We start from the raw sequence: 16,312 nt of genomic DNA, 5'->3' as shown, positions 1-16,312 counted from the left end.
TTTTTTTATACTGAATATTTTGTACTTTGTGGGTTTTTTATACTTTGTGGTTTTGTGACAAAGTGTGATGAGAAAAATCCGTATTACTATTTCACAGGAAACAGTAGCTGTGTGTGCATGTTTCTTAACAGATTTCCACTGAAATGTAGCCTGGAGAAAACAAAAAAATTCCTGGCTTAGTTTAAAGAGCAAACAGTACTTGTGGGACTCCTGTTGTCAGGGGTGAAATCGTGAGAAGTATCACTTACTTTCTGGCCAGCACATATCTTGTCATTTGGTTCTATATAGGATGGTTTCTGCAACAGACTTGAGGTTATCAATCCAGATTTATTGAGATTTAATCTGGACAATTGGTGGTAATTTTCTCAATATTGTTCATTTGAATGTTTCCTTTAGCAGTTTGAGTCAGAGATGTAATCCTGCTAATTTTCTGTGGGGCTTTCAAAATTACATTTTCTAAAAGGTTAAAAAAAATCATGAAAGTAAAACATTATGTCTTGTTTGCTTTCACAGCAAGAAAAGCTGGGTGATATCTGCTTCTCCCTCCGTTACGTGCCTACTGCTGGCAAACTGACTGTCGTCATTCTGGAGGCGAAGAACCTGAAAAAGATGGATGTTGGTGGCCTATCAGGTATGTGTGTGTGAAAATCTGCTCAAAGCTTTGCAGGCTTGTAAAGGTAGAAAATCAACTCATTTTCTGTTGGAGGTCTCTTGGCTGAGAAGGTAAGGGCTCTTGCACCCTGCCTGAATGCTGTGGTTTATGTTTTCTTGAAAGTTGGGGCATGACTGAGTATATCAGAACTAATTCTAGGTTAAAAAAAAAAAAATCACAATACATTTCATTCCACTCCAAGACAAGGTCTGAAGTGTTACACAATCAGATGACAGTGCAAGCTCTCTGTACTTTCCTTCTCTCCTGTTGCCTAGAGATAAATACAGACTATTCAGGCAAGAGAAAAAATCTGACTACAATTCCTATTGTCTGTTTAATCTCACAAAATGTGAGCATTTCATTGCAGTGTTGCAGATAATAGGTAACAGAAGAACTCGCCACAGGTTGCCATGCTGACTGCTGTTTGAGGTGCTAGGAAGATTGTTTCTGCATCTGAAGGGCTCAAGTGTGATTGCTTACACGTGCAGAGTTAGAGGTGCTCTGCATTTGCATGCACACCAGAAATCAAAATGACAGTCCTGTACATGTGATAGGCAGTGAGGCTGATACATCCAATGTGCTCAGTATATGCCAACAGCCCTGGCAGCCTTTCTATGGGGTGAGGCTGTGCACACTGTATGTGACAGGGTGTGTGCCACCTCTGAGGGACACTGCAGTCAGCACAGTGGCACCTGGGCTGTGTCCCAGCAACCTGGTGCAGCTCCCTGTAGGTTTCTGTTCTCTGCTGCATCTGGAATTTGAACACAAGTTATTGTGTTATTGCCAGTTAATTGAGACCAAATTAAATAACAAGATGCTGTATGAGGTGAGGTCGTTCCAGGAGGATTTTGGTTTGTATGCCTTCTGTTTAGAAGAAACAGTTGCTGTGCAGTATTGAGAATGAGGCTGTTTCCAGCACAGTTTTAGGACTGAAAACTTTTACAGCTGCCACTAACACATAGATGATGTAATTGCTCATTCTGATTTACTAGGTGACCAAAACAAAAACTGGTTTGCTCTTATTTTTTTATAATCTTAGCACAAGGTACTAGCTATGTGCAAAATAAACAGAAATGGGAACTTACTAAAAGCAACCATGAAGGTTTTATTTACCACTTTCGATGAATAATAGCTGGAGGACCTTCCCATGGTGAGGGGAAACAAAGTCTTCTATCAGTTTTTGTCTTTTGTTTTATTTGCATCTAAAGTCATCCATTGCACAGCAAGCGACATAAAAGTAAAGGACATACAAGTGTTGTTGTAGTAATTACTCAGTAAAGGCTAGCCTTTTCTTGTCCACAATGGATGCTTGATTAAGACACCACTAATAGTTTCTCTAACACTCACAATGAACAGTTGCAAATTAATGTTCATAAGCACATTTACTCCCAAGGTTTCGTAATGAAAGATTAGATTCTCATAATGACAGAGCGTGGGGATTTTTGACTGAGGGTTAGCTCTGACAGCCAGAGCATCTCCATCTCCATTCTTTTCCAAACTTTATGAGCAATGTGATGGGTACTCAGCTTATAAAAAATGAAAGAGGGGGGCAGGGGAAGCACTGATGAACTGAAGAGCTTCTACAAACTTCAGATGGAAATTATAGTACATTGTGTTGGAAATAACTATGAGGAAATGAATAAACTTAATCTTCTCTGTGTTCTGAGGCACATAGAGGACATTTAAATTTCTAGGGAAAGCGAGGTTTGGTTCTCCTTTTTTAGGGCCATGCCAAACCTGAAACATCATGTTCTCTTGGAGACAAACAAACCCAATGGGGTACCATAGTTGCAACAGGAATTCAAAAGTCACTGACAGTGATAAGTGGCAGTTTAGTCTGGTATTCCTGAGGGAGTAATTATAGATGAAATAATGTTGGTTTAAAGTAGATCCAGTATCTTTCATTAGGGAATTTATCTTTTGAATAAATTATGCAGGAACAACTTTGGAAATCAAGCTGAGATTCTGTTGTCATTATTCACACTAAATAATACCTACTCTCTAAGTGCTAACGAAGGTGACAGAATTTTATGTTGATTAGCAAATATTTCTCTCTAGTTTTGTTACTTTCTCTAGATACACACTAAAATGGCTTTTCATTTTATAAAATTTTGTATGACAGTGGAGGTGGGAAAAGATTAACAATCAAATGTGAACTCAAACTGAATGTTATATTCAACAGCACCATTAACAAGAGGTGCAAATGCTGTGGTTGACACAGATGGAGGAAACAAATCATAGCAGTTTGTCAAAAATAGGCAAAAAATACCTTTTGTTGTTGTTTTTGTTTTGAGTTTGGGATATATCTTTTTAGCTGTTCTTTCCTGGTTTTGAGAAGATGCTGGAAAAGTAGAATGCAGGAAAGGCTCCTGCTTTTCTCGTGCACCCCTCCTTTATGCCTCTATGAATTTTACCTGTCTCACAGGGAGAGGGAGCAAGGCCCTGGCTCCTGCAGAGGGAGCACTGACAAGCATTCACAGCACAGTCGTGGGCAACTTTGTGGTTTCCTTCTGGCTGCTTCTGACCACATCTCGAGTATTACTGCTGCTAGTTAATATCTGCTGTGCCTTTGCACCACAGCAATGTGGGAGGTTTCAGCATTTATGTTCTCTTTAGTCTCAATACAAAGAACCAGTCACTGTAGCTCAGTAATCATCTGAACTTCTACTACTCTATATAAATCTATTAAGTCCCTAATTGTGGTCAATTGGTCTTAAATACATGCTTGATTTTCTTTTAATATGTATATTTGTGTTATGCAGATAGAAAGAGCCCTGTTACAAAAGTGCCCAAAGGAAGAGAGATTGAAGTATATTGATAGCACTACCTTTCCCAGCATTTTTACAGGGCCTCAGATGGTAAACCTTAATCCTCCTAGTCAGCATCTCTATCATACTTAATGGTTACTACAGCTGTTTAGAAAAGAAAAAAACTTTATAAAAGCATTTATCACCAGCATTTTTCATAAATTTCATTGCTTTCAGTCAAAAGCCTAGCATAAATTACTTTGGCCAGATAATAAAAACAACAAACTAATCATCAAATTCATTAGACTTACTGTAACAAAACCATATCACCCATCTGAGCAAACAACTCCCAGGTCTTAAACTTAATTTCAACATCAGGCTGTGACTAGAGCAAGTCTTGGCTCAGACACTGAAACTATTTAGCCTGAGCTCATCAAGTCACTGCAACAAGTGGAAATTATTACTTCTGCTGAGCAAGGGCCTCTGGCAAGCAATTATGCATATTCTAAAATGGTATTGTAATTATTTAAATTATATTCAAATGCGTTGCTAATGAATCTGACATCTGGAAGGTGATGTGTAGGAATTAAGGATACAAAGCAATTATTTTTGTTTATCTGAATTTGGTGGTCTTGGGTGGCTTTATAAGCATGCTTCACCTAAAATGCCTATGAAACTTAGAAGCTTAGGTCTTACAGGAAACTTAGACTCCCAAGTTACTCCATTGGTTTTGTTTTGTTTTAATTTCATTTAGGTGATTTGCGGAATTGGAAGATTTCAAAACCAGTTTATGGTTTAATCTCTCCAAACAGTCCTGAGAGACATAATCCAGCTAATTCCTTGATAAGGGCACAGTGCAGCTCAACAATGCCATTCAGTTCACAATGGTTATCTCTTAGTTATAGTACTTCATTAGGGTTATGATTCCTTCTGCTTGAGAGGAGGACTGGAATTATCTGCAGCTCCCTTATGAGATATTTGTTTAAATAAAAGTAATACTGATTTCAGATACAGATTTAAATAAGTATGAAACTTTATTCTAAATTCATTTTAATCTTATTTGTAGTTGTAATTTTGAGATATTTTCTAAATGAAATTGGTTGTGTAACTCTCAGTGCATTTGAGTGGTCTGTGGGATAAATATGGTGCTTCTTTCTACTGCACAGAAAAATTCAAAATTCATACACACATTTGTACAAGCAGTTCTGTAGATTTCCATATATTTAGCCACACCCTCCATTCGTGTTTGGTTTTGTTCCTAACATAAAATAAAAACTTTCATTTCAACTTCCATTAGCTTTCCCTGCTTTGACTAAGCCAATCGTTGAAATAAATTACCCAAATACCTTGAAAAGCATTTTCCCTCTAAACCTTCAGGAGTGGCTGGGGCTGGCTCCTAAACAGACTTGTTATAAGGTGTAAGGCCACTCAGGCCCTTCAGCTTAAGTGCCTTATTTTGGTTTTGATTTGGGTTTTTTAAGAACTTCAGTGGCTCTGTATATTACAGTGAAATATTGGTTTGTATCAAGAAGTCACCTTTTAGCAGCTGATAGTAACTGTAAGCCTTAACACATCTTGTCATCTTTTCAAGATTAATTTCAGTATGGTTTATTCCTTCTAAAAATCTTTAAAAGCTAATGTGCTTTTGTTCTCTTTGTATTATTTTAGTAAGCTTAGTTTTTAGTGAATGTATTTACCAGTAATGTATCCTAGAAGCCAGCAATGCACCCTCCACTTATGTTCTCAGCACTGCTGTCTCTCACCACTCCCCAGTTTCAATGGGGAGTAGATGCCCTAGCTGGCATGGGCTCTGGTATTGCCTTAGGAACTGTTGCCAAGTAACAGATACTGTAGCAGACCCTAAATTGTACTATTTAGTGCAAATTAATGCTTAGAAAGAACTGCAAGGAGAATGGATTGTCATTGGATCCCTGTGCTCTTCCTTCTGCAGAAAGCTGCACATATAGTTGTGAAAAGAGAGCAGCCCATAATCAGGCCCATTATGTGTGGAAGCTGATCTCAATATTTATGAGTTATAAATAGAAAATACACAGCACCCCTTTGTACCTGCCAAGTAAATACTCTGAACCATCTCTGGGGAGCAAATGATTCTATAGCAGGAATACAGCTAGTTTTCTACAATTTGAAAGATTGCATTCAAATTCAAAAGGCTTGGTTCAATGTCTTAGAAAAGAATAGAGAAATTAAAAATCATTTAGAGACCAGGTTTTTGAAGACCAAGTGAATGCTTATTATGCAGTCAGAGCATTTGCTTTAATAACTTCATGAAAACATTAAAAACCTTAAAAGCAGGCTAACACAAGTACAATATTATGGGAAAAGAAATACACCATTAATGTCATGGTCTTGCTACAAGCCCTGTTGTAAGCATAACTCAGCAAGTATTAAGGGAAGAGAAAACAGCCTTATTAAAAGGTGAAAGTAAAAATAAACAAAAAACCACCACTGCTAGTTGTGTTTTCAACTATCCTAATCCTAAGGAATCCAGCAGAAATCAGTACCAACAAATCTTTTAAGTTCCCTACTTAGTGTAGAGGATTTCTACATCATTTAACATCTCGGTCTCTCTACTCCACCAGCAGAACTTCCAACAGCAGATGGCTGCAGCAGTGCATCTCGCACGTTCGCAAAGCGGTCACACAGCATTGCACTAAATTCATTGTGGGCTCCTACAGTGGTGATGGTGTCAGTCAGCAAATCTCCATCGCATTAAAACCTTTCTCTCCTGCCTGAAAGAACATTCTTGTTGGTGTCATCTTCCATAACACTGGACAGTAGGTGGGGGGTTGCCCGAAGTGGTCCTTCCTCAATCGTTAATTAAGGTATTTGGGAGTTGTTTCTTCTAATCCCAACTCAAGCTTTTAACATCAAGCCATCTTCTTCCTCAACTTAAAAGCTAAAGAAGGAAGTGCCAAAATCAACATCTCTTCCAAAGTACAATGTATTCATCATAGAAGCTATGTTAAAGGATACACAGACTCTCATCCTTCAGGGCATTTTTCAGGAAACTCTTAAGAGGAAATTGTCAGGTAATTGTCCGTTCTGTAGTGTGTCCACAAGTTCCACTGCATCATATGCTACAGCTATTGCACACAACAATATATTAGATGAACAGTCAAAATTGTTTCTTCATACAGAGAAGCAGAGTCAAATTGTTCTGCTCTTTTATTTCTCCTGTGCTTAAAATGAGGAAAACAAGACCATGCTTTCTGATTGTCAGAGAAGTTGTGCTTAACCTGTGGGCATTGCTGTGAGAAACCTTAGGGCAATCACTGTGCTGAAAAAGTGCCTTGGCTCAGTAGCTGTATGAATAGCTTCTTGATTGGAGAAAAGAAAGGTTATTTCATGTAGAGACTGACCAAAGGTACAGGTGGTCAGCACCCAGCTGACTGGGCTCTGCCAGTCAATAGTCATTTTCTAGCATTTCTATTTATTTCCTCCTACTTCCCTTCACCCAAAACAAAGAATATGAAGACTTCTTATTCTTTTATTTGAATAGCCACATCTAAACAATGCATTTTGTGTTTGTATGCCTGGTTCTTCCTGATTAAATTATAGTAAGTTTTTATTTGGTTGTGCAGTCCCAAAGCAAGCGTAAAAATGTGTGTGTTAATCATCTCATTTTCATATAAGTAATTAATGCTATAGGTTTTCAAGTTCCTCAAGAACTTCACAGCAATGTGAGTGGCTGTAAAATGGATGTAGAAATACTGTAGATTCCAGAATCCTCAGGGAAATTAGTCAGTTCTCTTACAAGTATATTTAATTTCTTTTTACTCTCTGAAAATCGCAACCTACATCTTTTTTTTTAATGGATTTTAAGAAAAAAATAGAAACTAAAAAAGAAAATATCTTTTTCATCTTTAAGAATACAGTTTAGGTAAGTGTCTAAATGTGCAGAGAAAGTAAGGAAGGTATAAATGAGGCCATTTCCTTTTCTTAACAGTGTAAAGTTATAGAGGTTTTTAAGACAGCATGGTGAGCATTAGCACTATTAATGCAATTGAGACTTGATTAATTTTGTGGCATTGTCTGAAGAACTAGAAGCAGTTTTAAAGTTTTTACATTACTTTAAATCCCTCATGCATCCTTTGTTTGTTTAATCCCACGTGAGTATAAAAATGATGAGTTTTGTGGTTGCTTGTTATAGACCTCCTGCCTCTGTTTCCAGTGTATAACTCCTTTATGTGAACATATCAGTGGAAAGAAACATTCCACAAATCAGATCCTTGATCCCAGATTACTCCTGAAAGGAGCAGGGGATGTATGCAAAGAAGGGAACTGCACATTTCCTCTGGTACACTGCTGAAAATGTTTGTGATAACAGAGCAAGTGTGTGCTTCAGCATAAGAATAGAGTTAAGAAAACAACTGTTTGTAGTTCTTGGTCTATATCATTACATAAATCCTTTTTGGGTCATAGCTGTTCAAATCTGTTTGCACATTTGGCAAGTGAAGCTCTCCAATGGCAGCTGCAAGTTGCTATTTGGCCAAATGAAAAGGAAGCTTTCGCCTTGCCAATTCCAAAGTTTATTTAACAAAACCTTTCTAACTAAAGGTGAAAGTCAAGTCCTGCCCTTTCTTCTGTTGATGCAGTTCCCCAAAAAGGTCCCATTACCCTTCTTGAGGTAACAGAAGAGACATACAGTCTTGTTGCTGAGATTGGGATGTCAGCATTCAGTTTTTCTCATGGTGCCTTTTGTCTCTCTGAGTAGAGTGATCTGAATCTCAATGGGGTTCTCTTTCCAAATATTTTGTTCCTCAGTCTCACTTCCATGATGCTAACGATGAGGTAGGAAAACCAGCATTTGAGCCCTGTCTTGTCCCATCCAGAACAGATCATGCTGTAAAAAGGCAAAGCCCAGAAATGCCACTTTTCCCAAGTAAAGAAGGACTTATGTGGGTGGAAGTAAAATTATATGGGTTTTATTCCTGGCTATTGTTTTTGTCCATTTGTTTATTAGGTGTGAAAGTCAATACAGTCCCTTCTTCATGAGGGTCATCTTTAGCATGATTAACATGCATATGTCACTTCTGTGAAATCTGCAGATGTGTTGAAAGGGAAGATGAGGCTGGGTATGAGTGGGGGATCTACACAAATAACCCCTTCATTCAGATACTAATTTAAGACAGCTGAGGTGCTAAACAATTATTTTAAAAAGCTGAAGAGAGGAATCTGTTTGGTTTTTTGTTTTTTTTTTTTAACTCCCTTAAAAATATGATCAGTTTTGAAGCCAAAACTGGTGGTTTTTTTCCTCTGTTATACCAGCCTTGTTGATAAGATGGAGCCGGCTGTGCTTCTCTCAACTCATGCACCTATCACCAACATGATAAAGGAATAAAACTGGTAATGTGGAGGTAACAACTCGTGACATTTTGTGGTTATTAATGCAGTGATTCTAGTCCTCCCATGTTTATGAAGTTATCTTTTTTCTGTCTTCTTGATGAATATGCTGTTGCTCATTCCCTACATGAATGGCTTTCAATTCTGCTGAGCTGTCTTCAAATTTACAAATAGCAACATTTTTTAATTTCTGTGCGGGGGCTTCTTGCTGCATCCCATCAAATCAGATATTAATGAAATAATTACTGAGTAATAAAATATATAACTCTAGTTAAGGAGAGGCAAAAATAAATACAGCATCTCTCCAGTACTCAGCTATCAAGCCCAATTCATGGGATCTCCTTCTCCAGATTCCCAGTGCTGTCACAGAACACTTTGCATATACAGGTCTGCAGTTAAATCCACCTTTCCAGTGAAGTGAATATGATAATGTCCTGATTGAGGCCTAGTGAGAAAAAAGCATCCCAAATTCTTTTTGTGCCTCCTCAGAAATCTTTGCAGTACAGCTGACTCCAGGGCCAGTCTCATCCCAGTGCTGCTGTGAGGGGATGCATTCCTGCAGTAAGTCCCGGGAAGCCGAGTTGAAGTACTCAGCTGTATCGGCTGCTTCCCATCAGCAAACCATCACATGCTTATCAACATCTGAGGCATGCTAAAAGTAGCCCTTGTGAGAGCTTGTAACAAAAAGGGGTTTTTAAGTGCAGAAGCCCTGACTATGTGGGATGTGAAGAAATGCTTATGTAAGGACGTGACAGCATCAGCGAGTCTTGTGCTGCAAATTGTTTCAGCTGGTTGGAAGCTAAGTTAATTCAGGCTGCTCCTGTGTGGATAAAAAAATAGAGGGACAAAATATTTAATTTAAAACAAGTGCACATTACTTTAGAAATAAGGTGTCTGGGATCTGGATCTGGAAAGCTGTGGGAGCAAGGGTGTTTCTGAGAGAGGTTTCACTAGGGCTAAGCGAGCTTAAAGGGTGTTAGGCCAAGCTGCTTCCTGGATGGTGGTGGACACCAGGGACTGGCTCAGCTGTTCCTAGAGATTATTTGTAGTGCCCCCAGCTGAGGAACATGTACTTCAGGAAGTTACTACCTGGATTCTGGTCAGGAAACCAGCATTTGATAAGACTAATCTTTTCCTCTGTTGCTCTGTTCAGTTTTTGTGTCTGGCAGTCCCTGTGGCACAGCAAGTGACCGATTTCCTACATTGATTGAGTTCTTTGACATGAATTAGTCAAGAAATAGACTAAAGTATGAGAGAGATGTTGCTTTTGTCCAATCTGGGGATTGATTGCATTTCTTTGATCAAGGTTTTAGTTCTTCACACAACAAAATGAAGTAGTATAAGAGAACCTACAACAAAGTATTGACAGCCATTTGTTTATAAATGAAATTACTCAGACAAGCAGATCTTTCACATACACCAGTGCACAATTTCCTTTGTGTAACTAATACATCTATGATATTATGAAACACCCAGAGCCTAGAGCCAGGTGTTATGGTTCTCCTCTTCAGATTCCATGAGGTAGCAGAGGATATGACTTGATTGCTTTTCAGCCTTGAAGGAAGTTTCGCACTGGTGGAATCTTCTATTACATTAAGAGTTGGCAAAAGCCCAAAGCCAGCAGTAGTCCTCTGGTAATTTCAAATACAGTTTTGTGAACAATGAAATTATAAGGCATGATTTCCATTCATTTCAGAGTGTGACTGGGTATTCTGATGTCTAATAAAATATGTGCTTCAACTGAAACTTTTTTTTTCCACAGTTTGAACATCCATAGTATCTCTTTCACATGTCTGTTTTATGGTGTGTAATAAGAGGTGAGACCACCTTAGAGCTTTTACCTCATACAGAGGTACTTAGTAGGCTTTCTGTATTCCATCTGGCTGCCTGCTTTCAGAAAACTTACCGGAATTTATTTTCTTCAAGAGGCCTGTGATCCTGGTCAATATGCTAGAAAGGTATGGAAAGGGGGCGGTCAGTCAGCCACCAGGTTGGTAATTGCACTCAAAGAAGACAAAATTATTACCTACACTGTGTTTCCTTGGGAACTAAGCAAAAAAAAATGTATTTTGTTTCAGTGCAAATCCAGTGACAAACATGCTTTGATTCAAATTTAAATATATTCTCATTTTCTTGCCATGTGGTGGGTTTTCTTTTTCTTTTTGATCTCTATATAAAGGAAATGAATTTTATTTTTTTCTTAATCTAGATAGCTGCTCTAATCATTTCAATGATCTAAATCACTCCATTACTTCCTCTCCCAACTCTGAATATCTTAAGCTATACCCTGATTTTAGAAACCAGGTTTTGTCTGTGTTGGCTGCCAGCATCTTTTTTCAGCAAAGAGCTTGGTCCTCAAGCATTCTTTTGTGTTGTGCAAGGTTTGCTTTATGCAGAGCATTTTTAGGATAAGCACTTTGGCTTTTGTTGTTTACGTTCTGCTTGCTGTATTTTCTCTTTGTTTACAATTCCAGCACAGTTGAATCCTGATAGGTTAAATGGAAGGGAAGACAGGAATCAGACACTTGGTGCCTGACCCATCCAGCACACACCTCTTGCTTTCAGAACAGCCTAGTCATTTTTCACTGGTACATTGAGGTGCATTCAAATCTGCCTTGGCATCTGTCCAGCCCTGCATAATATCAAGCAGAAAACATCCTGTCTGAGACAACAGATTGTTAGTTCAATTATATTCCTGAAATTGAGTTAAAATTCCGTGAAAGAGGCTTCAAAATTGAAGGACCCTATGGGAATGTTGTGGGGTTTTGTTCATTTGACTTACAGCAATCAGGCTTACTAAATGAGAAGCAATGTATAAGTGCGTGTTCTGTGTGTTGTTTATGGCTGTTTATGCTGTATTTGATAACAAAGTGAAGTAGAGTAAATTGATAGCACTGCCATCTATAGATAAAACAAAGATCTTGTGCTAAGCTTGATAAGGAATGTGGAGGAGCTTGGACTTCTTGTCTAAAATACTGTTAAACAATTTTTTTTTATAACCAGAGAGAAGAACTCTGAGCTGCTTCTGAATATGATTAATAACAATTCCTAATTAATAGTGGCCAAACTTTATGGTCCTGACCAGAGTTTCTGAAGTGTAACATGTTAATTGAATAATCCTTCAGTATCTTTGGGTCAGACTCAGTTACAAGCACTCAGGACCACTGCAGGTCTTACTGGACTAAGTATATCTTTCTAATCAGGGTTGTGTTTGGCATATTGAAAAGACTAGTAGCCTTGCTGTGACACACTTCAGTCAATTTTTTCAATAAAGGGAAGGTGGTACAGTTTTTCTGGTAGAGATCCAAGCATCCATATAGTACAATAGTGCTCTGTAATAGTTCTAGTGTTGTTTCATTGGAAGATAGCATTCTGGTCAGGTGCAAAATGCTCGTGCCCAGTTTTGAATTTTTACCCTTGTTTTTCTCTGTTGATTTTTATTTATTCTCAGAAGCACAAAGGCCAGCTTCTCCATCTGCCAGTTTAATCTCTCCCCATACACTGAGTGTTTATTTTCCTCCTTGTTTCTCAAATTGCACTCATATCAGGAGAACTGAAAACTGGCTGTGACACATGGAGTTAGATTCTGCCATTTCACAATATTCCAATAAGGCATATTTTCATATTGTCCAGTGGATTTCCATTAGGTGAAGTTTCTGTTTTATTATGTAAAGGAAGATGAAACTCAGATTTTGGATGTTATAATGCTTTTTTATTTAAGCATTTCATGGCCACATAGTTAGTAAAGGCTTTGACTATTTCTGGAGTGCTCTGTGTTGACTGTTTTGGTCTGCTTGTGCATAAATGAATGTCATCTTTTTGCTCCTAGGAAACAAGACGTGTTACCTATAGCTGTCTGTGGGTTTTATTTCTTGTCAACAATTTCTATGTGAATTTTATATGGGGATAATAAACTAGTTTGAATAGCACATATTCCTAAGTGTTCTGCAAGGCACAGTAAAGAGAAAAAAAATGCAGCAATTAGTATCTCACAAACTAATCAGAAGAAATAAGGCATAGAAAAAACAGTGTATCAGTTAATGACTTAATCATATTTGCATGATAAAGATAGTGGGCAAGATGAGAAAAAATCCCTAAACAATGATGTTGAAAAGTACTCGAGAAAAATTGCATGTGAGCTGCCAGGAAGGCAAAAATTCAGGCTTCATAAGAGATGCAGAGATGGCAACTCTGTCATCAAAGACTGGGCACACTAATGCAGTCACATCACGGTTTAGACAATGTCACATAAAACACAAACTGTTGTAGAAAAGCACACACCAAATCCACATACAGCTTGCCTTCCCAGCTCCAAATCCTCCTTCAGTGAACTGAAGTATTCAGCTGCATATTTTCAAACTTTACATCATCAGCATATGCTGATACCAGACCTCCAGTTCCAATGCTGTAGCCATGAAGCTCAATAGATAACATGCTAATCAGTTAAAGGCAATGAAGGGCAACATAGGACTTACCAAAATGAGCAAAAAGCTTCTGCTATTTTTTTTTATTTCAAATAAGGACAATTCATTAATTTAAACTCCAGTGAGTGATGGGACTTCAGCTTAGATGTATACTTTTGAAAATCCCATCCACACTTATGCTTTTAAATACATTTCAAACTATACTTTTGTCAACTTTTCCTGGTCCAGTCAGAAAGACCAAATTTTTTATTAATTAGCAGTTCAGGGCCAATTTTAATAAACTGAAAGGCAGAGGGTTGGTGTCTCAGTTACAACTAAACTCTTTTGCACAGCTCTGACAGCACAGAAAAGCTGTTCATGTTTTTTTCAGTGAATTAGAGGCCTTAAATTCAAAGAAGAGTTTCTAATACTCAAGGCTTAATAGGTATTTTAGGGCTTAAGTTAATGCTTACCTGAGTCTCTTGGAAATGCACTTAAAAGGAAGATGAGAGAGGGCATGGGAATTTAACCCTCTGTCAAGTGACTTGAATAACCAAATTTGAAAAGGAGCACTCAGAATAAAAATGTGCATATTGCTCATTCCTTTGAGCCCTTTCATCTGAAAGCTGATTCTCAGATGTCAATGAGCCATATGATAAAAATATTTTAAGGAGAGTTTAGACTAGTAAGTACACTTCAATTTCTAAAGTATAACAAAAGGAAAAACTCTTTTTGTCTGAGAAGTACCTCTAGCATTTCTCAGGGAGTCTCTAAATGTTAGTATTCCAAATGGCTCTGCAAATGCAGTTGCATGAGGTAATGGAGATATGAGTGGCATAGAAATGTGACTAATTTAGTAATAGTTTCTGCTCTGAACCTTTGAAGAGGTCTTACTTTCCAGTTCCCACTTCCGAGTATGCTTCATGGGTGGGCCTTAACTCAGAACTTCCTAACATAAAAAGCTTGTATGATCCCAGAGAAGTGAAACCTCGTAAATTCAAGACCTTTATCTGTCCTCATCCACCTAAGTGTCCTAACCAGTGCTTTGCAAAGTCAAAACATATCCTGCCAGATGCCCCTGTCCCAGGCACCTTCTGATTTCCTTGTGTGTAGATTTGAGAAGAGGGTTTAATTTCCTGATCACCAGCCAAGACTATACCCTGGTAAGATAGGAAATGCTCAGAGAAGGTGGAGTATTAAATTACCTCATATTGAGTAGAAATAGGACTGGGGTTGCTGATTTTCTGGTGCGTGTTCTACTCCTGAAAACTTTGTCTTCAGAATGACTTTCTCTGTTTGCAGGGACAACTACATTTTTTTTGCCAAGCCTGCAAAGGCTGGTCTCTGTGCAAAGCTCAGTCACCCCCTCTCAGTTTGTCTCTGTGCTAAGGATAAACTGAGCCAGCCAGTGTCCATCCCAGAGGGACCTAAAGTGTGCACTTTTCCATATCCTTAAATGTTTAGGAGAGTGAGGGCACGTTGGATGGCTGAGTGAACGTATTCTGTGGGAGATGCAGTGGTGGACACTTAAGAAAAATAGTTTCCAGAAAAACAGCTATGTCCTCTCACATGTGTATGTAAGGTCTTTTTACATTTACTCTCCTTGGTACCCAGTTTGCCAATGTTGTTCTGAATGCTACTTTGAGCCTTAAAGTTGACTCTCCACTGATTTACTAGTACCTTGGGTTTTGGCCATACGTAAAGGTCTTGAGCTAAGTTTGACCTTGGAGACCATTTCCTTCTGTCTTTATTTGCACTCTTGTTTCCAGTGTGGATCAGGGCTGCCCCCTGTTGTATAGAGCCAATGTCCAACTAAGAGGGACTTCTTGTGTGCTCATGTAGCAGTAATAGCAATAGTAGTTCTTCCTTTTTTTTACCTCCTTTCATCTGTACTCAGATCCCTTTCTTTCCTGAGTGTTGTGTATTATTTGTATCATGGCTCTGCTTAAGATCTGCAGTCAATTTGATTGTGCTCGTGTCCTGAAAAACTTGGTAATAAAACTCACATAGCAGAATTCTAAATATTTTTTCTTTGTGCCATCACCTGAGCATGAATCAGGAATATAGTGGCCAAACGGGAAATGGTAAGTACTCCTTATCAAATGCATAGAGGCAAGTATTTTCTCAGGGAGGTTGCTTACAGTCACTGCTAGCAGCATGCAAGCCTGGAGAACCAGTAGCCAACACAGTTTAAAAACTCACAGGTGAAAATCTCCCCCTCAGGTTTTTATGTTCACAGAAATTGAGGTACATGGTTCCCCAGTTCAGATTTGAAATAGAATTTTTTTTCAGTTTATCCTTCATACTCAGTCTCATTGACTGAATGCAGGAGCATCTGTAGATTTCAAAGAAAAATTTGGTACATCTGTAGCTGAAACTGTCTCAAATTTCCATTGAATCAGATAATTCTTATCAGATATCCTTGAAGATGATAAGAGGATCAATGCTGTCAGCGAGTTCAAAGCAGCATGAAAATACAGTTTGCTGAAAAGCAGCTTCATTGTAATGCAAAAAAACAGCACCCCAGCCATTCCTGTAGTGCATGTGCAAGAGTTTAAGTGATTTGAATACAGGATTCCTGATAATTTCTGCCATGGATAAGACCCAGTATGATTACCTGTCGAGTAAATGGACCTGCTCATCGTGCAGGTCTTTGTAGAGATAATGCATACACCTGTTCAGAAGATGTAATAGTTGTGGTTGAAATACTAAGTCTGAAACACAAAGGTTAGGATGGATGGTTAATCTTTAAAATCACTTGGAAGCAGCTGATTTTAAGTTGCCATGGCAAAGGATTTTCAGACAATGAGAAGCTTTTACATTAATATCTTTGTGAGCCTTGTTGTGATAGAATTGTCTCTGAAGAGCAGTCTCTTTCTTGCTCCTGCTGACACACACGGTTATAAAATCATCAAGTAATTATATAGTGTTGTAATGACTTTTTGGATTTTTTCTTTTGCCACTGAGTTGTAGAGTCCATTTCTGTTAGATTTTTATTATAGGGAATGGAATTAATCAACATTTTGTTATCAAAAAAATTTCAAGATATCCCTTGTGTTTGCAAAAAATACTTGGATGTGGAAATTACAATGGTTTTCCATTGTGTTTCTCTATTAATTTTGAACAATAACTGAATAAAACCCATC

General features: G+C 38.2%; 1 protein-coding gene across 7 annotated transcripts in view; it reads left to right on the top strand.

Moving 5' to 3' along the window:
* Positions 1-16,312, top strand: part of SYT1 (synaptotagmin 1) — a 345,379-nt gene that overhangs the window by 294,733 nt on the left and 34,334 nt on the right. For all 7 annotated transcript variants that reach the window (XM_083859065.1, XM_083859069.1, XM_083859070.1 and 4 more), the window contains one exon: positions 514-631. In XM_083859065.1, coding sequence (XP_083715191.1) covers positions 514-631 — 118 coding nt within the window. The remainder of the gene's footprint in view (positions 1-513; positions 632-16,312) is intronic.

Source organism: Zosterops lateralis (assembly GCF_965231275.1).
Source record: "Zosterops lateralis genome assembly, chromosome: 4".
NCBI classification, from domain to species: Eukaryota; Metazoa; Chordata; class Aves; order Passeriformes; family Zosteropidae; genus Zosterops; species Zosterops lateralis.
This window is presented reverse-complemented; position numbering and strand designations above follow the sequence as displayed.